We start from the raw sequence: 24,986 nt of genomic DNA, 5'->3' as shown, positions 1-24,986 counted from the left end.
CACAGTGACTCACCAATTATTCTGTTAATGAACACTTAGTTTCCAATTTGGGTTCTTATGGGATATACATATCTTTTGATCATATGATGTATATATGTATACATTTCTGTTGGGTATATATATATATTTAGGAGTGGAATCGTTAAGTCTTAGGTTGTACATGTGTTCAGTTTAGTAAAGATTGCCAAAAGTGGTTTTCCATGGTGCTTTTATCAATTTATATTTCCATCAGCGACGAATGAAAGTTGTTCTACATTTTTTTCCAACACTCAATATTGTTGGTCTTTTTAGCCATGTTGGTGATTTTATGGTACTATGCCATATTTTATGTCTGTGAGAGGGAGGGAGAGTGTGAGTAAACCAAAATATCGCTGTGATTTTGTCCGGAGAAAAACTGTTTGCTAAACCAAGGAGACTGACTTACTGATTTACCTCATCTTGATTGGTTTAGGTCCAACCTAAACATGTGAAGGAAGCTTTCAGGTTACTGAACAAATCCATCATCCGTGTAGAAACACCTGATGTCAATCTAGATCAAGACGAAGAAGTCCAAATGGAAGTCGATGAGAGCCCAGATGGCATCAATGGTGAGACACTTGTTTATAAATCTGTTCTGGAATTAGAGTCCAGAATGCCCTCTGAGATGCCATGGTGAAAGTGTACTTGTTGATGGTTTTGAAGTCTCTGTGGCAAAAGGGGAAAGTGGATATTGAACTGTAATTAACTGTTTACAAGTTAAAATTTAAGTAATTAAAATAAAAATGTATTCTTACAAGACAAAATACACCAAAATGGTGATAGTGGACTTAATTCCCCAGCCTTATTTGTAGTGTTATTTTGCTTTTGAATTAAAAACATTTTCTCAAATACATTAAAACAGAAAATTATCAGAATTTAAAGTTTTACATAAAAGAATAAAATAAAAATTTGCATATAATACTATAGATGGATTTTAGATCATGAAATCTTTTTTTTTTTATTGATTTCAGAGAGAGAGAGAGAGAGAGAGAGAGAAACATCAATGATGAGAGAGAATCATTGATCCGCTGCCGTCTGCACACCCCTTACTGGGGATTGAGCCTGCAACCTGAGCATGTGCCCTTGACCATAATCAAACCCAGGACCCTTCAGTCCACAGGCTGACTCTCTGTCCACTGAGCCAAACCAGCTAGGACTAGATCATGGAATCTTTATATCTCTCATCCTTCCCATTTCTTCTAACTTAGTTGTCTTTACTAATAGCACTTACAAATTTGCCCCTTTTTTTGATTGTTAATCCTCACCTGAGGATTATTTTTCCATTGATTTTTAGAGAGAGTGGAAAGGAGGGGAGAGAGAGAGAGAGAGAGAGAGAGAAACATCAAAGTGAGAGAAAGACATCAATTGGTTACCTCCCGCATGCCCCTGACCCAGGCCAGGGAAGGAGCCTGCAACTGAGGTACGTGCCCTTAATCGGAATGGAACCTGAGACCCTTTAGTCTGCATGCTAAAGCTCTATCCACTGAGCCAAACTGGCTAGGGCTGCTTTTAATTTTTATTTGTAAAATTACTAAATACCAAATATACCTATATGTTTGCTTTGGAATTAGTATTACAATATTAGTATCTGTATAAACATTTGATGCGGGAGTTTTGGAGGAACAGAAGGAAGACTCAGGTGGTTGATGTTTCCCTTAGGTCACGCTGACAGCCCTCCTCCTGTGAATGGAATCAACGGCCACAGTGACGACACAGACCGCGATTCTGTTCCGAAAGCCTCCTTAAGGCTGGGCTTCTCCGAATACTGCCGAATCTCTAACCTTATTGTGCTTCACCTCAGAAAGATGGAAGAAGGTGAGGCACCCAGGCTCAGTCATTTACATAAACCACTTCTGATTGCTAAAGATTGTGTTTTGTCAGGAGAGATGATAAATTGTTAGACAAGCTTACCTTGGCAGGGTGTCAGCCTGTACTTTTCCCCACAAGTTCATTGTCAGACAAGATTTATGGTTTATTCTTATTAAATTGCCAATTTTAATAGTTTTGAAGCAGAATTTGGGATTCTGTAATACAAAAAGAAGTCCTTTATAATGTTTTTACAGATGCAAAATCACTATTCCTTAACTATAGCTTTATTTTAAATGTATGAACTGAACTCCTAGGTTATTTATATTTCATAGGCAAGTAATTGAACTCAAAAGACTATATCAGCACAAATACATCCCAGACTAGGAATGAACTCATTTCTCCATAGATAAAGTGTGATATCTGGACAGTCGTGCATTTCTTACCCGTAACTGCTTTCCCACAAGGTAGAAGGAAAAATAATGAAATCAAGGAGTCAGGCTTAAAACTTTAATTTGGTGATTGACCATCAGACATTTCTTATGTAAAAGTTCCAATATTCCGGCTTTTGGACAGATGCTGTCATCACAGCATCCTATCTGAGATGGAGTAAAGGGAGACCACAGACTGTCTTGGCTTACTAAAGGTGTGAGCCCTGTAACCTCTGCTCTCTTTCCCCTGATAACTGGCCAATGGGCGGGAGGAGAGAAGATAGTAAAGAAGCCACGAGGATAGACAGATGCTCCCTTTTCATTTAAAAAGATTTGGGAGCTTACATGTTCTTGTGTTCACATTATACTTTATTCTAGTTCTCTCTCGCACAACAAGTTTTGAACACGGCAGACCATTGATGGGGCAAAGATATGATTAGCACCCAGATAGTCTGCATTCCATAGGTAAATTCTGCTAGGTCTTCCTTTCTTAAAAAAAAGAAAAAAAGTCACTGTTCACCCGGCCAATTAGATGTTGTTTTAATTAAAATTGCAGAACCTATTGATGATGTTAAGCGAGTACTTACTGTATAGCCATAATAAACTTCAAAGACAGTTGTCAGTAAAGCTAGAATTTTCCAATTTTTATTTTGCATTTGATTAGCAATTGCTAGAATCAAGACTAAGTAGACTTTTTTTTTTTTAGGTTATATGTACTATATGTATATATATTTTTTTGTATTTTACTGATTTCTTACAGAGAGGAAGGGAGAGGGATAGAGAGTTCGAAACATCGATCAGCTGCCTCCTGCACACCACCTCACTGGGGATGTGCCCGCAACCAAGTACATGTCCTTGACCGGAATCGAACCTGGGACCCTTCACTCCACAGGCCAATTCTCTATCCACTGAGACAACCTGGTTAGGGCTAGGTTGTATTTTATTTCTGTGTTATAATATTATGCAGGTTCCAACTTTTCTTGGTGAATTTAGAGTTCTGCTTTGGACTCTTAGCAGTTCAGTCAGTATGAATAGACCTTGCTGGGATAAATTGTTAACTTTTTATTTTGAGTAAATTCCTATGGTTTTGTTTTGTTTTTTTTAAATGTTTTTATTGATTTCAGAGAGGAAGAGAGAAGGAGAGAGAGATATATATAAACATCAGTGATGAGAGAAAATCATTAATCGGCTTCCTCCTGCACATCCCCTACTGGAGATCGAGTCTACAACCTGGGCATGTGCCCTGATCAAGATTCAAACCCGTGACCTCCTGGTTCATGGGTTGACGCTCAACCACTGAGCCACAACGGCTGGGCAATTCCCATGGTTTTTGCTTCTCAGTTGACCTCAATTCCAGTCTTTCTTTTTCCAAAGAAGAAAAGTTATATTTAAGAAGTTTTACTTGCTGTTGTTTCATTCCTAATTTATGCCTTCAGTTGCTGTTGGCAGACATTCTCTTAGATGATGAAGCATACAAAGGTGAAGGAAACACCTTATACTCTGAAATATTAGTAGCTTTAAGACTTGTTTCTTATCATCTTATTTAATTTGATTTTTCTCTTCAGGATAAAGTCAAGCATACAAGTAATATGACAGGTTATTTCAGGCTTATGCTGGAACATTGCAAATTTACTTCGGCAGATGTACTTTCTGACTGGTTGGTGGTTATCTAATCTGTACATATCTTGTGTGTGCAAACCCCCAGGATTGACAGTACAATTTGCTAGAAAGATAATTTAATCCTTTTTAAATGTATTTTTTGTTGCAGAAGAGGATGAGTCGGCATTAAAGAGGAGTGAGCTTGTTAACTGGTACTTGAAGGAAATTGAATCAGAAATAGATTCTGAAGAGGAACTTATAAATAAAAAGAGGATCATAGAGAAAGTAATTTATCGACTCACCCACTATGTACGTACAGAACTTCGCTTGCTTGGGTTTTAATGAGGGAGGGAGCTCATGCCTCTTGTGTAGGTTCGTTAGATGTTCATTTATTTTGAACCATTGGGTCTAGTGAGAATTATGAATTGTAACAGAATTAATAGCATTTGATTGACTTATTTACTCTAGAAGCAGAATGTAAGTCAAATCTGGGAAGGTGGATTTAGGGTCTTATTATTTGAGTGTTTTTTTAACCTTTGTTTTCTCTCTCATTACTACAAACTTTCAAGCATCAACCACTATTACCTAATTTTTATATTTCACCTTCCTCAGATCCTTACTTTCATTATCCAGTTTACATTCTCATAATCACTCTTTTCTTTTACCTTCAAGTTCATTCTCTGTGTTACTTGTTTGGCCAGACCCCGGTCTAGGTTAAATCTAATTCTTTCTTTATATCCATATCCAGGCATTTAAAAATATCTAGAGAAAAGCATGCAACCATGTGCCCATTCTTATTTAAATGCATGACCACAAGTCTCCAGTGGACAATTCTGTATCTTATAGACTTTACAGTAGCCCTGCCGGTGCTGTTACTTTCCCTAGTCACTTCACTTTCCCACTCTGTTAAAGGACCATTATATACATACTTTCTCTCTGCTCAAATTAATTGACCCTTCTCAGTATTCAACCTGTCAGCAGCATTTGTCACAGTTGGTCTTTCCTCCTGGAAATACTTGTTCCCTTGGCTTCTGAGTCACCATATTCCCCTGGGTCTTCTCCTGTCTCACTGGTTATTTCTCTTTAGTCTCTTTTTCTGAATCTTTTTCTTTGTCACTTTTTAAATGGAGAACTGTGCTCATTCCTCAGACCTCTTTTCTATTTACATTAACTACCTAAGTGATCTCATTTAGTTCTGTGAATTTAACCCTTTGCACTCGCTTGCTTTCTTCTCGATTCCTTTATTCTAATGCTAACCGTGCCGAGTCACACTCGACATCCGAGTGCAAAAGGTTAAACCCAGCTGTCGATGATTCCCAGATATAAATTTCCAGCTCTCACCTTTCCTCTATACTCCAGATGTACGTGCCAGCTGTCTATATGCAAAATAATAGGCATCTCCCATTTAATGTGTTCAAAACAATCCCCCTTCCCCGCCCCCCCAATTGATCCCATTTACTCGGTTAGTTTAGGCCAGACACCTTAGAATCATTCTTGATTCCACTTTTCCCTCAAAACTTCTCTTTTAGCAGCAAATTCTATGAGCCTTGCCTTCAGTATGTGTATTTTCTGTTCTATGTCACCACCTTATATCTGTCCCCCTTTCTGCCCAGTAGCTAGGCATCTTTTAACAAGTCCAATTATTTTAGTGCCCTCCCTTCCAGTTCTTCCCTTCCATTTAGAATAAAATCCAGTTGCCAATACCATGGCCTGCAGAAGCCTACACAGACAAGCGTCTGTCTGTCTTGTTCACTTCATTTTATTGCCCCCTTTCTCTTCCCAGTCTACTCGGTGACACTGGCCTTGTCACGGTTCCTTTGACACACCAAACATGAAGGCCTTCGCACTCGCCCTTTGCACTTGCCCAGATCCCCTCCTCCATCCTGAAGGAGGCTTTTATTGCCCAGCCTGTTGAAATAGCCTCCTTGCTGTCACCCCCTTGCCCTGCTTTGTGGTTCTTCATAGTGCTTATTGCCTGGTAGTATATTCCTTAGGTGTTTCGTTTGTCTCTCTCGTTAGAAGGCAGGCACCATGAGGGCAGGGACTTTGTCTTGTTAACCACAGTATCCTCAGGTTCTACAGTGTTGCCTGGTGCATAGAGGGGTCAAATATTTCCTAAATAATTGAAATTTTCTGTTCAAATGGCAGAAATTCAATTGTTCTGCATTTCACTTCAGTGCTCACTATATAAATATTGTAGGTATCACATCTGAGGGTCGTCTTATCTGAAAAGCTGTTTACCTGTGAGAGCAGATGCAAATGAGTGTATAATTTCAGGGGTTGGGGGGGATGATGAGAACAGCTATTCATATCAGAACTTAATAAATAATATATATGAAAATAAAGCTAATAATCACTCTATAACCGAGAATTGTCTTTCAAATAGTGGGCAGTGTTTTTGCACCAGGCGAGCCCTTCCCTCCCTAGAGCCCCCTGGGATCAGTGTAAGATAAAATGATCCATGCGGAAATCCACATTGGGACACATTGCGAAATTAACTGATCTACACTGATTAATTTGACTCACTGCCTGAGCTAATTCACTGCAAAGACTAGAGAATTTGTACGGTGCTGATCAAGTGTTCTTCCTCTAAGGGTGTGTTAGTACATAGAGTGCTTGAAAGTGTCCAGTCCCTCTTAATGGCATTAGTGCTCATTCTGTGGGACTTTGCCACCTTCTTAGGATCAAATCACTATTCCCTGAGTCCCTCCATACAGGCTTGGCTAGGAGTCCTTCTCATTTGTGGATATTTTAGGTTGATGTATAGGTACATCATAGGCTTGAAATCTGTCATCAGTATTTTTAAGCCACATGGCATGTTCTTTTTTTATTATTAGCTCATAGATCAGAGTGAAATTTATCTTCAGATTCTACTTCTGATTTATGAATGGGTAGTAAAGAAAGAGTTCAATGATCAGTAATTAAAATTATCAAAATATTAAGTGAAACTAAATACTTTTATCAGAGTGATAAACATATCAGAGTATTTTACACAATTGCAAATCTTAAAATTCATACATCTTGCCTTTTGAAGTTATATTTACAAGTACTTGATGTAGTAGGCCAGGAAACCTTATTAAAATCACAATGACTGTTGAGCTTACTTACATATTCCTTAATTTTTCTTTTTTAAAAAATATATTTTTACTGGTTTTCGAGAGAAGAAGTGACAGAGGGAGGGGAGGGGAGAGACAGAGACAGAGATACATCAATTGGCTGCCTCCTGCACAACCCCCTGTTGGGATTGAGCCCAAAACTGGGCATGTGCTCTGATTGGAGGTCGAACCGGCCACCTCTTGGTATGACGCTCAACCACCCGAGCCACATCAACCAGGTCCATATTTCTCGATTTTTCAAAGGAGGCTTATGGTGTGAAAAGGTCTATATCTTAATGGGGACAGGGTTAGCAGATCCTTAATAATGACTCTAAAGTATGGTCCTTTTTCTAAGAGTGTCTGGAGGGGAAATGAAAGAAAATGCTAGTAGCAAACACTCAGGAGAAGGGTCAGGTGCTGTGTATCTGGCATGTCTGTAATACTGTGGAGACCTGAGGACGAACGTTTGTGCTTCACAGGATCATGTTCTCATTGAGCTCACACAAGCTGGATTGAAAGGTTCCACGGAAGGGAGTGAGAGCTATGAAGAGGATCCCTACTTAGTAGTGAACCCTAATTACTTGCTTGAAGATTGAGATATTGAAAGCAACTAACCGAAGAAACTGCGGCCCTCTACCTCCTGGCCTGGAGCCTGGGGTCTGAATGGAGCTCTGCGAGGGAGAATGTTTCTGGGAGCAATGCTTCGGGAAGGTTCATGGTTGAGTAACGAACCAAGTTGAAGGTCCTGTGTGCCGCATTCCCGTCATACACTTCTATGCCACTGTGGGCTTTAGCCTTTGTTTAGTGTGCTTCTTATCTAAATGAAGTTGGAACCCAATAATGTGTGGTTTCGGTAACTAAGACCTTTGCTTTCATTTGTAGGAAAATGGTCCATTACTTTTATGGTATGTAGTATTTTATTGGGGAAATAACTTTCAATTGCTAACTATTGCAGTTTTTCATCAAAATAAAATAACTTGTTTTGCATTTGTCTTGAATTTATTTATACTCTTACTAGAGGCCCAGTGCACGAATTCATGCACAGGTGGGGTCCCTCGGCTGGCTGGTGACTGTGGGAGGTTGGCTTGGCCATGGGAGGTTGGCTGTGGAGATTGGCAGGCCACGGGTTGGTCGTGCACCGGTGGGGTCCCTTGGCGTGTCCTGCAGGGATTGGGCCGAAACCGGCAATCCAATGCCGCCTGCTGCTCCTGCCTGCAGCTCCTGCTCATCCCAGCCCTGCTGCGCCTGCCACGGGCTTGCGCCCAGTCCCGATCAGGAGAGGCTTGTGCTGTAGCACTCGCCAGCCATGAGCCCTGCGTCTGGCTCCCATTGGTCAGCTGAGCAGTGTTCCTGCTGTGGGAGCACACTGACTACCAGGGACCAGCTCCTGCATTGAGCATCTGCCCCCTGGTGGTCAGTGTGCATCATAGCAATTGGTCAGCGAGTCGTTCGGTCATCCAGTCGCTTAAGCTTTTATATATATATAGATTGTTTCCATCTACTTGTAACTATGAGTCTTTTATTATTTTTAAAATATATTTTTATTGATTTCAGAGAGGAAGGGAGAGGAAGAGAGAGATAGAAACATTGATGAGAGTGAATCATTGATCGGCTTCCCCCTGCATGCCCCCTACTGGGGATCAAGCCCCCAACCCGGGCATGTGCCCTTGACCGGAATCAGTCTGCAGGCTGAAGCTCTATCCACCGAGCCAAACCAGCTAGGGCATCATTACTTTGTAATAGTTTAACTTCTGTGCCCTAGGAGTTATTTTCTAACTTTTTTTTTTTAAGGGAAATGTGTGATTTTATATATTATAAAACCATTTCCAAATTTTATGGTTTTCTTCCAGGTAAAAGTTATTGCTGTTTATGATACTAACTTCCTGAAACTTGGTTATGATCAGTATACTGATGATGCAGTTACTATTGTTGCAGCTTTTACCAGATGTCATTCTTGGCCTGTAGGGCCAGTTAGGGCATGTTCATATGTGGTATGTGAGTTCAATCATAGTAATTTCACTCTCCATTGGCTTGAAAAAGATAGGGTGGGGACGCTGGGAATAGAGAACCTGCACAGTTAGCAAATACAGGGTTATAAGCTCCTTCAAAAGTATGTTCCTAATTAATGAGGGTATTAGAGGCTGTTGGGATGAAGATACCTTGGGGTCTCAGACTTGCTAGTGAGGCAGCTATGAGATACTGGTGTGAAAAATGGACAAATGTCAGGCAGGACATTCAGTAACAGGTGTTAGGAAGAACATTCTAGAGAAAAGCTAGGAGACAGCAAGAAAGAGCCCTTCTCTGTACTGACTCCCACTTGATAAAGAAAATGGTGTTAAGAGGTCCTGAAAGAAGAGAAACAGCCTGACAGGAATTTGAACTTAATTTGATCCAATATCTGCCCAAAGGAAAATTTGATGCTTAGGAAACATGAGTTCTGTTTTGATGAATCTCATCCCCTTCCCAATTCTACCATTAGTGGGAGTGCAGGCTCCAGAGCAAGTCGAGGTAATTACTACAAATGCAGTCAGAGTTCTTTTTTAATATATATTTTTATTGATTTCAGAGAGGAAAGGAGAGAGAGAGACATCAATGATGAGAGCGAATCATTGATCGGCTGCCTCCTGCGCGCCTCCTATTGGGGATTGAGCCCGCAACCTGGGCATGTGCCCTTGACTGGATTTGAACCTGAACCCTTCAGTCCACAGGCTGATGCTCTATCCACTGAGCAAAACCAGCTGGGGCTACAGTCACTTTTTGTCCATCTGAATGAGTGCTTACATTTCCACATCACCCCCTTCCTCCACATGTTACTTGTCAGGAAGGTGAAATGGACAATGGCATACAAGATCTTTATGAAGAAAATTAGACAAGTGTTTAGTAAGTGGGTAGATACAACATATTACTGAATGGGACTACTTGAATGTTGAAATTGTCAACTAATCTATAAATTTAATGTATTTTCAAATCCCAACAGATATCCATCAACAAGAGGGGAGTTAATAAATTTTTAGAAAAATACAACTTACCAAGACTTAATCATGAAGGAATAGAAAATCTGATCAGACCAATTAATAGTAAGGAGATTGAATCAATAATCAAAACCTCTCATCAGCCCTGCTGGTGTGGCTCAGTAGTTGAGTGTCGACCCATGGACCAAGAGGTCACCAGTTTGATTCCCGGTTAGGGCACATGCCTGGGTTGCTGGCTCGATCTCAGTAGGGGGCATGCAGGAGGCAGCTGATCAATGATGATTCTCTCATCGTTGATGTTTCTATCTCTCCCTATCCCTTCTCTCTAAAATCAGTAAAAACATTTTAAAAAAACAAAACAAAACCGCTCAACAAAAAAAGTCCAGGACAGGATGGCTTAAATGGTGAATTCTACCAAACATTTAAAGAATTGATACCAATCTTTCTCAAACTCTTTAAAAATAGAAAAGGAGGGAACATTTCCAAACTCAGTTTATTAGGCCATTATTACCCTGACAACAAAACTAAAGGAGGTCGCCAAAAGAAAAGAAGATTACAGGCCAATATCCCTGATAATAGATGCAAAAACCCTCAACAAATTATTAGCAAACTGAATTCAACAATACATTAAAAGGGTCATATACCGCCGAAACCGGTTTGGCTCAGTGGATAGAGCGTCGGCCTGTGGACTCAAGGGTCCCAGGTTTGATTCCGGTCAAGGGCATGTACCTTGGTTGCGGGCACATCCCCAGTAGGGGGTGTGCAGGAGGCAGCTGATCGATGTTTCTCTCCCATCGATGTTTCTAACTCTCTATCCCTCTCCCTTCCTCTCTGTAAAAAAGCAATAAAATATATTTTTTTAAAAAAAGGGTCATATACCATGATCAAGTAGGATTTATTCCAGGGATTCAAGGATGTTCAGTGTCCACAAATCAACCAATGTGATTGATACTCCACATTAACAAAATGAAGGCTATCCTATGACTCAGAGATTTCACTTCTGGGTATACGTATATCCAAGGAAACCCAAAACACTAATTTGAAAGAATATGTTCATTGCAGTGTTATTTGCAATAGCCAAGATTTGGAAGCAACTCAAGTGCCCATGAATAGACAAATGGGTAAGAAAGCTGTGGTACATATATGCAATGTAATGTTAGCCATAAAAAAAGTGAAATTTTACCATTTGTGACAATATGGATGGACCTAGAGGGTATTATGCTAAGTGAAATAAGTCACACAGAGAAAGAAAAATACCATATGATTTCACTTATATGTGGAATCTAAAGAGCAAAATTAATGAACAAATAAAATAGAAACTGACTTATAGATACAGAGGTCAAACTGATGGTTGTGCCCTAGCTGGTTTTGCTCAGTGGATAGAGCATTGGCCTGTGAACTAAAGGGTCCTGGTTTTGATTCCGGTCAAGGGCACATGCCCCGATTGCAGCCTTGATCCCCAGTGGGGGGCATGCAGGAGGCAGCCGTTCAGTGATTCTCATCATTGATGTTTCTATCTCCCTCTCCCTTCCTCTCTGAAATCAATAAAAACATATATTTCTTAAAAAATCAGCTTCGCCGAGACCGGTTTGGCTCAGTGGATAGAGCGTCGGCCTGCGGACTCAAGGGTCCCAGGTTCGATTCTGGTCAAGGGCATGTACCTTGGTTGCGGGCACATCCCCGGTGGGGGGTGTGCAGGAGGCAGCTGATCGATGTTTCTGACTCTCTATCCCTCTCTCTTTCTCTCTGTAAAAAATCAATAAAATATTTTAAAAAAAAGAGGGGCAAGGGAGCACGGGGTGTTTGTGCCTCACCTCACCGTCAGCCCTCTTTTAAAAGCTGGCAAAGCAAGAGTTGGAGAAAGCCCTTCAGCCATGGAAGGCAGTGCCACATTGAAAGCACAATGACTAACTGAACATACTCTTCCCATGGGACCCAGCGATCCGCTCCTTGGGATTTCCCCGAAGGAGTTGAAAACCTATGTTCACATAAAAACCTGCTCGTGGATGTTTCCAGCTTTATTCATCATCGCCAAGACTTAGAAGCAAGCCAGATGCCCTTCCGCAGGTGAATGGGTAAACTGGCACATCCAGACAACGGGATACTATTGAGCACTAAGTCAGACTCCTCGAAGTGCTCCTAGGGACAGACAGACATCGCTACTGAGCTTGCTGGAGGTCTTTCTGGGCTCTTCTGGATGATGTTTCCCTTCCTCCTGTCTGTCCTGAGCATCTGGATTGACTTCCTGCTGAAAAGTGGAGTCTGCCCTGGGCTCAGGGATCTGGAGCAGAGACCCCAGAGAGATGCCTCGCCCCTTCCCCTGTGTAAGGACATGGCGACATGTTGGCGTCTGCAGCACAGAAGGCGGTCCTCACCAGAACCCCACCGTGCCAGCACCTGACCTCAGCCTTCCAGCCTCCAGAGCTGTGAGAAGCAAATGTCTCAATGTCTGTTGTTGATCAGCCTCCCCGGCTGTGGTATTTTGCTATCGCGGCCAGAATGGACTAAACTAGGTCACAAGATTTTAGCCAAAACTTAATCCTCTGCCCAAATCTGTCACTCCCATGTGTTGATCAGAGTAAGCCATGCCGGAGCCAGTGTTTCTCAACCTTAGTTCATTCTGACAAACTTCCTTGGCCATAAACTTGAGGGGCGACATGTAATGGTGCAAGGGGAGAGACTGGTGAGCCAGGGGAAATGAAGAACACACGGTGACCTGGCCATAGGCGATTTGTTTGCATGTAAACTTGGATGAAAACATAGCTAGTCAGGATTTACCTATTGATCTTTGGATATGGAGACCGTTCCACCTGATATCCTGTTGTTGACTTCATTGCAGAAAGTCCCTATGGTTGGCATTCCTGAGGGATGAAAGGCCCAATTGAGTGAACAACAGAGAGTCACAATATATGGAAAAAATTGGAAACTTACTCACTTTTCACAAAACGCAACATTTCAATAAAGCTCTTATTTGGACAAAAAAAAAAAAAAAATCAGCCTCATTTCAGCAAAACCTAGATTCTGGTTGTTCTTTGAAGGAGTTGGGGATGGCCAGGATCTTGATGTGAAACACTTATCTGTAAAGATACTAGTATATGTACCCCTATGTTCATTTCAGCTTTATTCACAGCGGCTGAGACATGGAAACAGTGTCCTTTGATGGACAATTGGATACAGATATGCTACATATATTCAATGGAATATTGCTCAGCCATTAAAAAATTGAAATATTGCCAGTTGTGACCACATGGATGGATCTTGAGAGTATTATGCCAAGTGAAAAAAGTCAGATGGAAAAGGATAAGAACCACATGATTTCACTCATATGTGGGATGATACACAAAAAGCAACAAACACACTCATTGATAGAGACAACAGAATGATGGTTGCCAGATTTGAAGCTTGACGTCAAGGCCATCTTTAAAATTCCAGTAAATGAAATAAAATTGTTTCTATTAAAAAAATAGGGAAAGAGTGAATGTGTGTGTGCACACCAAGAAAACTCCAGGAAAAAGAATGAAAGGAGAGGCTATGTCCTATCATAAAGTGAAAAGTACTACACAGCTATAGAAATTTAAATTGTGTGGTATTGTCACAGGAATGGATAATCAAGCAGTAGAAAGTCCCGAAATACCTATGTCTTTATAGATATTTTGTTCCTGATAAGGTAGCATTTCAAATAGTGGAAGAAGATGGCCTATTCAATAACATGTTAGAAATTGATAAGCCATGCCACACAATATACATACAGTTAAAATTCAAGAGGAGCTAAAGATGTAAAGATTTAAAACAGGATAAAGAAATACAGTTTTGACATGAGACTTAAACCATGGTACCAGGAATGTACTTTAAAAGACACCATAAACCATATTAAAGGACCGGGGAAAATTGTTTCCTATCATGTTTTGTTTGTTTGTTTGTTTTTAATCCTCACCTGAGGATACAGGAGAGAGAAACATGATGGGCTGCAGGATTGGCACATGCCCTGACCCGGGAACTCAACCCACAACAACCTGTGGGTGTACAGGGGGATGCTCCCCGGGAACTCAACCCACAACCTGTGGGTGAACAGGGGGATGCTCCAACCAACTGAGCCACCTGGCCAGGGCTCCATCATGTTTTAATATATGATATCCAAACTCTATTAAGAGTTTTTATTTCAGTAATAAGTTAAAATAATAAAAATGTACAAAGGGTAGAAACAAATCTCAGAAGAAAAACAAGCAGCCAATTAACATGAAGAGCTACATTTTAAGCAGAAAAATAAGAAACCAATAAAGATAATATTTTCACTTTTCCAAGTGTCAAAAATGTCAAGTTTTATAACAAGTGTTAGCAAAGCAGAGGGATTTAAGCACACTTCTGTCGGTAGAATTTAAATTTGAAGAAGCCTGTTTTGGAAGACTATTTGTATTTCAATCAGAATTCTAAACAGGTATGCCATTGGGTCAACTTAATTCCTAAGAATCTATGTTAAAGAAATAGTCACACATGTGGACAAAGATATGTAATGTATAGGTATAAATGTATATCTATATACATTTGCAACCAATTAAAATTAAGATAGAACCAGTGTTTAATATCAAGAGGTTAACTTATGTTACCTCCTTTCTACGGAATGAATGCTGAAAAGAGGTGGGTCTGTACATTCTGATGTAGGCAGAGCTCCAGCAGCTATTAAGTGAAGAGAAGAAAGAAAGCTGAGGAACAATCACAATCCTGTGTTATGTATAATACGTTAAATTATATTATACATTTAAAATGTTACACACCTACTACATACGTTTGCATCGAATATATGCAGTAACAGCTACCACGGAGCTGCATTGTTCTAAAGAATGACCCCATTTCATTCTCACTACCATCCACTTCCATTCTACAGGCGAAGAGGCAGGCACCGAGAAACTAAGTGGCTTCCTCCGGTGAGATTTAAACCAGCTTTCAGACTCCCGAATCACCATTCGGCTGCACAGAGAGGGAAAGCGGGGAGGAAGCAATGTTGAAAGAATTTACAGGGGCATTTCATATGTTTCTATATTATTTGAATCTTTTACAAAATGTTTCATCATTTACTTACATATTTTAAAGGGGGGAAAAGTTTGGCAAGGGACTAGTTTTTGTTGTGTTAAGTAAACACATTTTAAAATGCTTTGTAAGACACACACACACACACACACACACACACACACACACAAATGTGGAGAACGTGTTTTCCTGCAGACATTTTCCAGGTCCCTCGGCTTAAATCGTGTGAGGCATCTGAAGTTTGGCTATCTCTTACGGCGTTTGCATTTTTCCATGTTACATTGGTGAGCCATGCACCGATTGCATTATCACAGATCACCAGTTAGATATTAAGTGTTAATAATCACGTATTTTACAGCCTCTGCTGTGGTTATAAAGTAAGGATTCCGCAGCCTCCCAACACGTCCTCGAAAATGGAGCTGACCTGGAATTTAGCCTTTTTGGTTTTCCTCAGGTTTCCGTGCTGCGGGTTGGGCTGGGAGCCCGGTGGAAGTTTCATGTCGGCGGCCGGTCCTCTCACTACGGACCCCGCCCCGGACGCCTGTCCGCGGCCGCTGCCCGCGCTCCTGCCGCGGCACCTGGGCCGCCTCCGCGCCGGCGGGGCCACCCACTACAAGGTGTTCCTGTCCTGGGCCCGGCTGCTCCCCGCGGGAAGCCCCGAGGCGCCGGACGCCGAGGCGGTGCGCTGCTACCGGCGGCTGCTGGGGGCCGTGCGGGCGGCGGGGCTGCGGCCGCTGGGCGTGCTGCACCGCGGGCTCCCGGGCGCCGGGCCCCGGGGCGGAGCCGCCGCCGACCGCTTCGCCCACTACGCCGCGTTCGCCTTCCGCTCCTTCGGGGACTTGGTGGACGTCTGGTTCACGTTCAGCGACTTGGAGGAGGCGATCGCGGGGCTCCCCCGCCGGAAATCTAGCCCCGCACGGCTGCAGACCCTCGCCGACGCCCACAGAAAAGCCTATGCGATTTACCACGAAAAATACGCCCCGCCCGGTGAGTCCACGCCACCCCGACGGCTGGCGCCGCAGCCTGTGTCACCCCTGCCCGCCCCCATTCCTCCTCCACGCGGGACTCGGCTCCCTCCCACTCCTCAGTCCTCCCGTCATCTCATTCATAGCGAGACATCCCACTGTGTTGAGGTTCCCCGTGGAGACGGGCAGGGGCTCCCCCGCACAGCGCCCCGCTTCCCTCGGAAGCACCCCTGGCCCGGCCTGGCGTCTTTCCGTCATCCCTCCTCCAGCCCCGCCTTCCTGGCCATCCGAGGCCTCGAGGCCGCCCAGCCGCCCACCCTCCCACCCTCCCAGCCTCCCACCCTCCCCGCCGCCCACCCTCCCCGCCTCCCCCTTCCTTACAAAGCGGGGAACAGAACACGGTCAGGTTGAAGCTTGCTTCCCAGGTCCCAGGTCCCAGGTCCCAGGTCCCAGGGGGAGACAGACAGATTCAGACAGACCAGGATGTGCTGACAGGGGGTGAGGAGAGCATGATCCCATTGTCCATATTCTTGCTTCGTAACTACCTTGAGGTTCTGATTCAGCGGGTCTGGGCGGGACCAGTTCTCTGGGTGAATCTGAGGAACACCAGTTTTGAGAACCAGTTCTGGGTTATGAATGCGTTCTTGTTTTTATTATATACCTGTAGTACGTACTATATGCATCCCTGTATATTCTACTTTATGAGTATCTTCTCATTTTATAGGAAGCCTGATTTTCAGTGGTCTTATAGGTTCCCTCAATATGAATGGATCATAAAGTTTAAAATATTGCGCTCATTTTAATATGTGTTTAATTTTTACTATTGCAAATTATAAACATGCCTCTATATAAACGCTTGCCTAGCTTCTGACGAATTCTTCTTTCTGATCGATTCCTAGAATTGAAATGACTAGATCAAGAGATGTACATTCTTTCAGACCTTAGAGCATGTGGCTAAACTACTTCCCGGGAAAGGTGTAATGGTTTATACAACAGTTATAAAATAGTTTAAATGCGATTATTTTTATCACTGATACTTTGACAGCTAAAAACTGTTTTCTCCTTACAGTCTCCGTTTGCATGTATTTGACTATGGAGAGGTTAACTTTTTTATTTTTCTGTGAAAAGTGAAAGGAGCGTGAGTGTGGAAGGGGCTGTTTCCTATAGGATTGCGAGGAAGGCAGACCTCGGGCCACCTGGGGGCAGCCTGGAGGGAGGCGGGGGCGGGGTGGGGGGGGGTGAGGGTATGACGGGGGCGGAGGAGGGTGAGGCCCCAGCCGTGGGAGCAGCGCCGCGAAGGCCTGGGACCCGAGGGTGGGACGCGGCGTGTAGATTTGAAACTGACCCTTGGAAAGCACACTTAGGGGTGGGTGAGCGATAAGTGTTCGCTGGCTGCCCTTCTTTCTGCTGAAGAAACTGAGTAAAATGAAAGAAGGCAGCACTGAACTTGGATCCTCTCAAATAAAGGGACATCTGTCTTACCCTGAGGTCAGATTCCATAGAATTACTTCTATTATGCAATTATATATACATGTTTTACAGATTTCGTTTTTAATTTCCATCAGGTTCCTAAAGACTGTTTCTTGGTTTCTTTTTTTAAAGATGGTTTCTTTTTTAAACTTACATTTTCCTTCTTTTCCTCTTGTGCTCATTTTCCCCATTCTTTACTTTCTGTTTCATCACTATCACTAGATGATCTGCCCCCAGTATAATATGGGAAACAAAATTCTCTTTTCAATTTCTTTACTATTTTAAAAGGTGGTTCTCTCTCTCTCTCTCTCTCTCTCTCTCTCTCTCTCTCTCTCTCTCTCTCTCATTCTTTTTTCCCTCTCCCCCTCCTTCTCATTCTCCACTTCCTCTTAAGTTTAATCCATAGCCTGTTGTTCTTTTTAAAATATATTATTTAGTATACACAAAAAGTTGTATAACTTACGTTGGTTAAAAGCAAACTACAATAACAAATACCCATGGAGTGGCCACTCCATCCAACAATAAAATAGAACACAATACCACTTCACGTCAACTAGGATGGCTGTAATAAAATAGACAGTAACAAGGGTTGGCGATGATGTGGAGAAATTAGAACCCTTATGCATTGCTGGTGGGAATGACTGACGGTGCAGCCGTTCTGGAAAACAGTCTGGCAGTTCCTCAAGTTAAACTTTAGAGTTACCAGGACCCGACACTGCCTCTCCTGGGTATATATCGGAGAGTAATGAAAACAAATGTCCAGGCAAAAACTCGTTACCAACCTTTATAGCAGCATTATTTATAATAACCCAAATGGTTATAACAGCATTATTTATAGCAGCCTTATTTATAATAACCCTAATGTCCATCACCGATGGGTAAACGAAATGAGACATAAACATACACTGGAATATTATTCATCCTTAAAAGGAGTGAAGTACTGATACATGCTACAACATGATGAACCTTCAGTCGCAAAAGACTGCATATTATGTGATTTCCTTTATACTCTATGTCCAGAAGAGACAGCTCCGCAGAGACACTGAAGTAGATTAGCAGTATCTGGGGCTCAAAGAAAACGGTAAGTGACTGCTACTGGATACGCGGCATTTTTCTTTAAGTGACTAAAACATTTTGGAATAGTGCCTATGGTTGCACAGTTTTGTGAATATATTAAAAAACCACTGAACTGTATACTTTAAAGGGGTGAATTTTTTCAATTAAAGTTGACATTAAATATTACTTTATATTATTTTCAGGAGGGGTGATTTTTTTGCTACATGAATACATATTTTAATTTTAAAAATGTAAAAAAAAAATAAGTGGGAGGGTTGAGGGTTTATAAAGCAAGGCAAAACAAACCACAACTTACATCTACTTGAATATTCCCCCATCCCATATTTTATTTTATTTTTTTAATCTTCACCCGAGGATATGTTTTTATTGATTTTTTTAGAGAGAGAGAGAAACATCAGCTGGTTGCCTCCCGTACGTGGTCTGACCAGGGGTTGAATCTGAAACCTAGATATGTGCCCTGACAGGGGGAATCGAACCTGCAAACTTCCCGTGCACAGGACAGTGCTCCAGGCAGCTGAGCCACCTGACCGGGACCCTATCCCGTCTTTTATTCATCCCCTCCCCACCCAGCTTACCACTACGCAGCTGTTCTGTTTACCTTTTATTATTTGATAGCCGTCTCCCCGCCCCCCGCCCCCCGCCCCCCGCCATTTGGTGTCCACAATGACTTAATAGTACAAGGCCAAACATTTTAAATTTAAAAAATGTTTAGTTACAGAACAGGTAGCAGTTTAGCAAATAAAGCACATTCCCAGTGTTTTTAAAAAATATGTTGAAGAAGTAAATTTCCATTTACTACTGATTAGAAAATACAATATTAAATGCAGTTCTGATACTTTTCTAAGAATTATTTTTATCAGAGTATGGTTTACATATAGTGAAATGCGTGATCTTAATTTTACAGTTTGATTAGTTTTGGCAAACACATCCATGTAACCCATACCCTTACCAAGATAAGACTTAACTGCCCGGCCGGCATGACTCAGTGGTTGAGTGTCAACCTATGAACCAGGAGGTCATGGTCAGGACACATGCTCATGTGCAGGAGGCAGCCAATCAATGATTATCTCTCATCATTGATGTTTCTATCTTTCTCTCTCTCCCTTCCTCTCTGAAATCAATAAAAAAAATATTTAAAAAAATATTTTAAAAAAGGCAGATATAATCTGCAAAATTGAAAAACACTCTGCTGTGTAAGAATTTTTTTCTTTTTAATCAACACTTCAACAAACTAACAGGCTTTATTTTATAGAACACTTTTAGAGTTACAAAAAATTGAGCAGATAATACAGTCTCCAGATGCCCCTCTCACTGAACCCAGTTTCCCCAATATTAACATCTTACATCAGTATGGTATATTTATTACAATTGATTACATTATTGTTAACTAAAGTCCATATTTTATTTAGAGTGCCTTAGTTTTTCCTTAATGTCCTTTTTCTATTCCAGGATCTCATCACATTCCATTTAGTTCTTATGTTGCTTTAGGCTATTCTGAACTGTGACAATTTCTCAGACTTCTCTTTTAAATTTTTATTTATTGATTTTTAGAGAGAGAGAGAGAGAGAGAAATATTAACTTGTTGTTTCACTTATTTATGCATTCATTGGTTGATTCTAGTATGTGACCTGACTGGGGATTGAACCCGTAACCTTGGTATAGCAGGACGATGCTCTAACCCACTGAGCTACTCGGCCAGGGCTCTCAAGCTTTTCTTGTTTTGATAAACTGATGACAGTTTCTGGGAGTCCTGGCCAGGTATTGTGTAGGACACCTGTTTTTAAAAATAGCTTTCTTGAGATATAATTAATGTACCACGCAATCCACCCATTCCAAGTTTTTAGTACGGTTTTTATTCTATTCATGTATGTGCAATCATCAACATGGTCAATTTTAGAACATTTTTATCACCTCAAAAAGAAAACTTGTAACCTTTAGCTATAACATTCCTACCCCCACATTGTACTCCCCCATCCCAACCACTAATTAACTGTCTCTATAGAGTTCTGTTCTGGACATTTCACATGAATGGAATAATATAATATGTGGTCTTTGTGATTGTGTCTATTGGAATTTGTCTGATGATTTCCTCAAGGATAGACTGGGATTATGGGTTTGGGGGAGGAAAATCACAAAATAAAGTGTCATTTTCATCACATCATATCAAAGGTACATACTATCAACATGATATATGACTATCGATGTTAATCTTGAACACCTGGCTGAGGTAGCGTTCGTCAGATATCTCCCCTGTAAAGTCTCTTTTTCCATCCATTCTACACTGTCCTCTTTGGAAGGAAGTCACTACACACAGCGCATACTTAAGAAGTGGAGAGTTATGCTCCCTTTATAAATACTTCTATTTTGAAACTAGTTACAAGTAGAAACCCCGACTTTTTTATTTTTATTTTATTTTTTAAAATTATATATATATTTTTTAAAATATTTTTATTGATTTCAGAGAGGAAGGAGAGGGAGAGACAGAAACATCAATGAGAGAGAATCTTTGATCAGTTGCCTCTTGCACGCCCCCTACTGGGGATCGAGTCCACAACCTGGGTATGTGCCCTTTGACCAGAATTGAACCCAGGCCCCTTCAGTCCACAGGCTGATGCTGTATCCACTGAGTCAAACCAGCTAGGGCATACATACTTTTTAAAAGTTCTTTTCTAAACTTAACCAAGGAGGTAAAAGACTTGTACACTGAAAAATATAATACATTGCTGAAAGAAATTAAAGGGAAAAAAATAAATAGAAACATATTCTTTGTTCCTGGACTGGAAGACATAATATTGTTAAAATGTCAATACTACTCAAAGTGATCTACAGATGCAATGAAATCCCTATCAAAATTCCAACGATAGAAAAATGCATCCTTAAATACATATGGAATCTCAAGAGACCTCAAATAGCCAAAACAATCTTGAAAAAGAAGAACAAAGTTGTAGGACTCACACTTCCTGATTCCAAAACTTACTACAAAGTCACAGTAATCAAAATAGTATAGTACTGGCATAAGTTTGGATGGACATATTAAAAAATGGAATAGAATAGAGAGCCCAGAAAAAAACAAAAAAAAAACAAAAACACCTCACCTATATGGTCAAATGATTTTTGACAAGGGTGTCAAGACCAGTCAGTGGCAGGAGGGAAGGAGGGGAGGCAGTCTTCAACAAATACTGGGAAATCTGAATACCCACATTCAAAAGAATGAAGTTGGACCCTTACCTTACCCCCTATACAGAAATTAACTCAAAATAGACCAAAGACCCAAACATAAGAACTAAAACTGTAAAACTCTTAGAAGAAAACATCGGGACAACATTGTGTGCTGTTTTCTTAGCTATGACACTAAAAGTGCAGATAACACAAAATAAAATAGATAAATTAGACTTCATCAAAATTAAAAAGTTTTGTGCATCCAAGAATACTATCAACAGAGGGAAAAGCAACCCAAAGAATGGGAAAAAATATTTGCAAATCATATATTTGCTAAGAGATTAATGTCCAGAATATATTTTAAAAACTTCTAATTCAACAACAACAAAACAAACAACTGTATTAAAAATGGGCAAAGGCCCTACCTGGTTTGGCTCAGTGGATAGAGCATTGGCCTGAGGACTGGAGAGTCCCAGCTTCAATTCCGGTCAAGGGCACATTCCAGGGTTGGGAGCTCCATCCCCAGTAAGGGGTGTGCAGGAGGCAGCCAATCAATGATTCTCTCTCATCATTGATGTTTCTATCTCTCCCTCTTCCTTCCTCTCTGAAATCAATAAAAATATATATTTAAAATAAAAATGGCAAAGGACTTGAATTGATATTTTTTTCCAAAGAAGTTATGGCATGGCCAATAAGTACATGAAAAGATGCTCTATATCAACAATCATAGGAAATACAAATCAAAACCTCAAGATTTAAAAACACACAAGATTCCACTTCATGCCCATTGCGTACATGGCTACTATTAAAAACAAAGAAAGTCACAAGTGTTGGTGAGGTTACAGGGAAATTGTAATCCTTGTGCATCATTGGCAGGAGTGTGACATGATGTGGCCACTGTGGAAGACAGCGTGGAAGTTCATAGAAATTACCATATGACCTAGCACTGTGGGTATATACCCCAAAAATGGAAAGCAGGGATTTGAACAGATATTCGTACACTCATTTCCTAGCAGCATTATTCAACAGCCAAAAGGTGAGAAAAACCCAAATGCCCGTGGATCGATGAATAAATAAACAAAATGTGGGATATACAAACAATGGAATATTATTCAACCCTGAAAAGGAACGACATTCTGGCACATGCTATACCATGGATGAACCCTGAAGACATTATACTACATGAAACAAGCCAGACACAAAACATAAATATTATATGATTCCACCTAGATGAGGGACCTGGAATGAGCGAGTCCACAAAGGCAGGGGGGCGGGTAGTGGTTACCAGGAGCTGGGAGGAGGGGAGATGGGAAGCTACTGTTCAATGGACACAGCGTTCCAGTTTGGGGTGGTGGGCAAGTTCTGGAGATAGATGGTGGTGATGGTTGCACAACAATGTAGATGTACATAACGCTACTGAACTGTACACTTAAACGTGTTTCATGGTGAGTGTAAGTTGTTTATATTTTGCCACAATATTTGAAAAGTTCTTTTCTAACCTTCCTCTGTCTTGTAAGCCTGGCATTGGTGTGTTCAGCGTGCCCAGAGGAGCACGCCACAGAGGATTCGGCGGAGTTGGAGGGAGGGGAGGAGAGGGACCGTCCCTCTCGCGGGAAGCGTGGAGTTGCACACAGCGTCCTCCACCTGCACAATCTGGGCGCCATCCAGGGTGACACCAGTTCCCCACCCACCCCTGGCAGGCGCGGCTGGACGCACTGGCAGCTCAGCACTGCCAGGTCCCTGTATGGAGGCATCGGCCCGAAGGGAAAGGACCTGTGTTGTGTGGAGAACTGCAGTGGGTTTTGGGGGAACCCCTTCTCTTTACGGCGGAGACAGAAATGAGCTGACCCTTCAGAGGTCTAGTGATGCCTCGGGGGGACAGGAGTTACACAGAGCTATGCAGCGACGTACCCCGGCTTAACACCGTCAATTCTCAACCCACGGCAAATGCTGATTCTGAGTCCCGTGGGCGTCAATACCTATCTGTAACCACATTCAGCACAAACTACAGGAGAAATCCTCTTCCACCAGAGAAGCTGCTCCCCTTTCAGTCCCATAGAAAACATGAGCTGCCAGCTTAGAGTGAGGATCTCGTCGTGAGGAGTCTGCATCTTCCATTGTTTTAAGAAGCGTGGTTTGTGCTAGCACTGGGAGCAGGGGCAAGCATAGCTATGCTGGGGAAGTTTAATCATTTTGTGTATGAGAATTTCTGGACCTTCAGGTGCATTTGTTCAGTCTAAATTCCAAAAACAGTTTGCAAAGTCAAACAGAAATGATTTGTGGGTTAATTGTGCTTAGGGGTTAACTGTACCCTTGTTTCGTTTCATTGGTCAAGAGATAGTACTAAACTGTACATTTTATTTATTTTTTTAAATATATTTTATTGCTTTTTTACAGAGAGGAAGGGAGAGGGATAGAGAGTTAGAAACATCGATGGGAGAGAAACATCCATCAGCTGCCTCCTGCACACCCCCTACTGGGGATGTGCCCGCAACCAAGGCACATGCCCTTGACCGGAATCAAACCTGGGACCCCTTCAGTCCGCAGGCTGACGCTCTAGCCACTGAGCCAAACCGGTTAGGGCTAAACTGTACATTTAAAGTGTGGAGCACAAGCTGAGAGCACATGTTCCGTGTGTGCTGGCGTGACGATAGACCGCAGCGTGAAAGGCGACGTGGAGCCGTCGGCACAGTCAGTAAATTCCTGGAAACAGCGTTATCTTATCGGGACGAGCACTAAATGTGTCTGGGCGACAGTCCCTGCGCAGAGGAGTTCAAAGTCCCATTGCGCTTGTCGAAAGAAGCACTGGGGAGCTGGCAGCGGCTGCCAGTGGTGGTTCCGTTGGCTGGAAGAACTTTCTCCCGTGCAGCACTCGGGTGAAAGAGAGAGGGCAAGGCATGTCGTCTCGAACTGTGGCTCTGCTCCTTGTTTATTTGGCGTTTTCACGTCATAGGCCTGAGCACCTGTCATGCACCAGTCCCCAGCGAGATATTTGCAGGGACTGAAGACGGGTTTAAGTTTTGCTGGTCAAGGAGCCTCCACTCCATGGAGTGAGAGGTAAAGACGCGTGCGCACCTGAGCGTCAGAGAGCAATGCAAACAGCGAGGGCCCCAGCCCACGGCTTGCTGGATGCCCGGTTCCTGCCGGCAGGTGGTCCTGATGCACACAGATTCCCGCCCCACTGTTAGGTGATCGAATGTCAGAGCCAGTGGGTGCAAGCAGCATATGTTTGTTTCTATCTCCTTGTCGCCCCCTCGGGACACGGGAGGGGCTGAGCTGGTGTTTGTACAGGGAACAGGGCCAGGGCCAGCAGCTCCCTGAGAGCTCCTGCCTGGGGAGAAGCTGAGGAAGCAGCGGAGGCCTGCATTC

The 24,986-nt window shown here is 42.2% G+C and overlaps 2 protein-coding genes across 3 annotated transcripts in view; both read left to right on the top strand.

Annotated features, from left to right (window-relative positions):
- MCM6 (minichromosome maintenance complex component 6) overlaps positions 1-7,930 on the top strand; it is a 41,985-nt gene extending 34,055 nt beyond the window's left edge. Inside the window, exons 14-17 of one of the 2 annotated variants that reach the window (XM_008143481.3) lie at positions 452-587; positions 1,678-1,833; positions 4,024-4,163; positions 7,429-7,930. In XM_008143481.3, coding sequence (XP_008141703.1) covers positions 452-587; positions 1,678-1,833; positions 4,024-4,163; positions 7,429-7,545 — 549 coding nt within the window. In that variant the 3' untranslated portion in view covers positions 7,546-7,930. The remainder of the gene's footprint in view (positions 1-451; positions 588-1,677; positions 1,834-4,023; positions 4,164-7,428) is intronic. The other variant, XM_054723377.1, reaches the window with a different exon arrangement.
- A 7,429-nt stretch (positions 7,931-15,359) lies between these two features.
- LCT (lactase) overlaps positions 15,360-24,986 on the top strand; it is a 51,237-nt gene continuing 41,610 nt past the window's right edge. Inside the window, exon 1 of the mRNA XM_054723350.1 lies at positions 15,360-15,933. Within this exon, the coding sequence (XP_054579325.1) occupies positions 15,360-15,933 (574 nt within the window). The remainder of the gene's footprint in view (positions 15,934-24,986) is intronic.

This window comes from Eptesicus fuscus, chromosome 11 (genome assembly GCF_027574615.1).
Source record: "Eptesicus fuscus isolate TK198812 chromosome 11, DD_ASM_mEF_20220401, whole genome shotgun sequence".
NCBI lineage: Eukaryota > Metazoa > Chordata > Mammalia > Chiroptera > Vespertilionidae > Eptesicus > Eptesicus fuscus.
The sequence above is the reverse complement of the archived record's forward strand: the minus strand, read 5'-3'. Positions and strand labels throughout refer to the sequence as shown.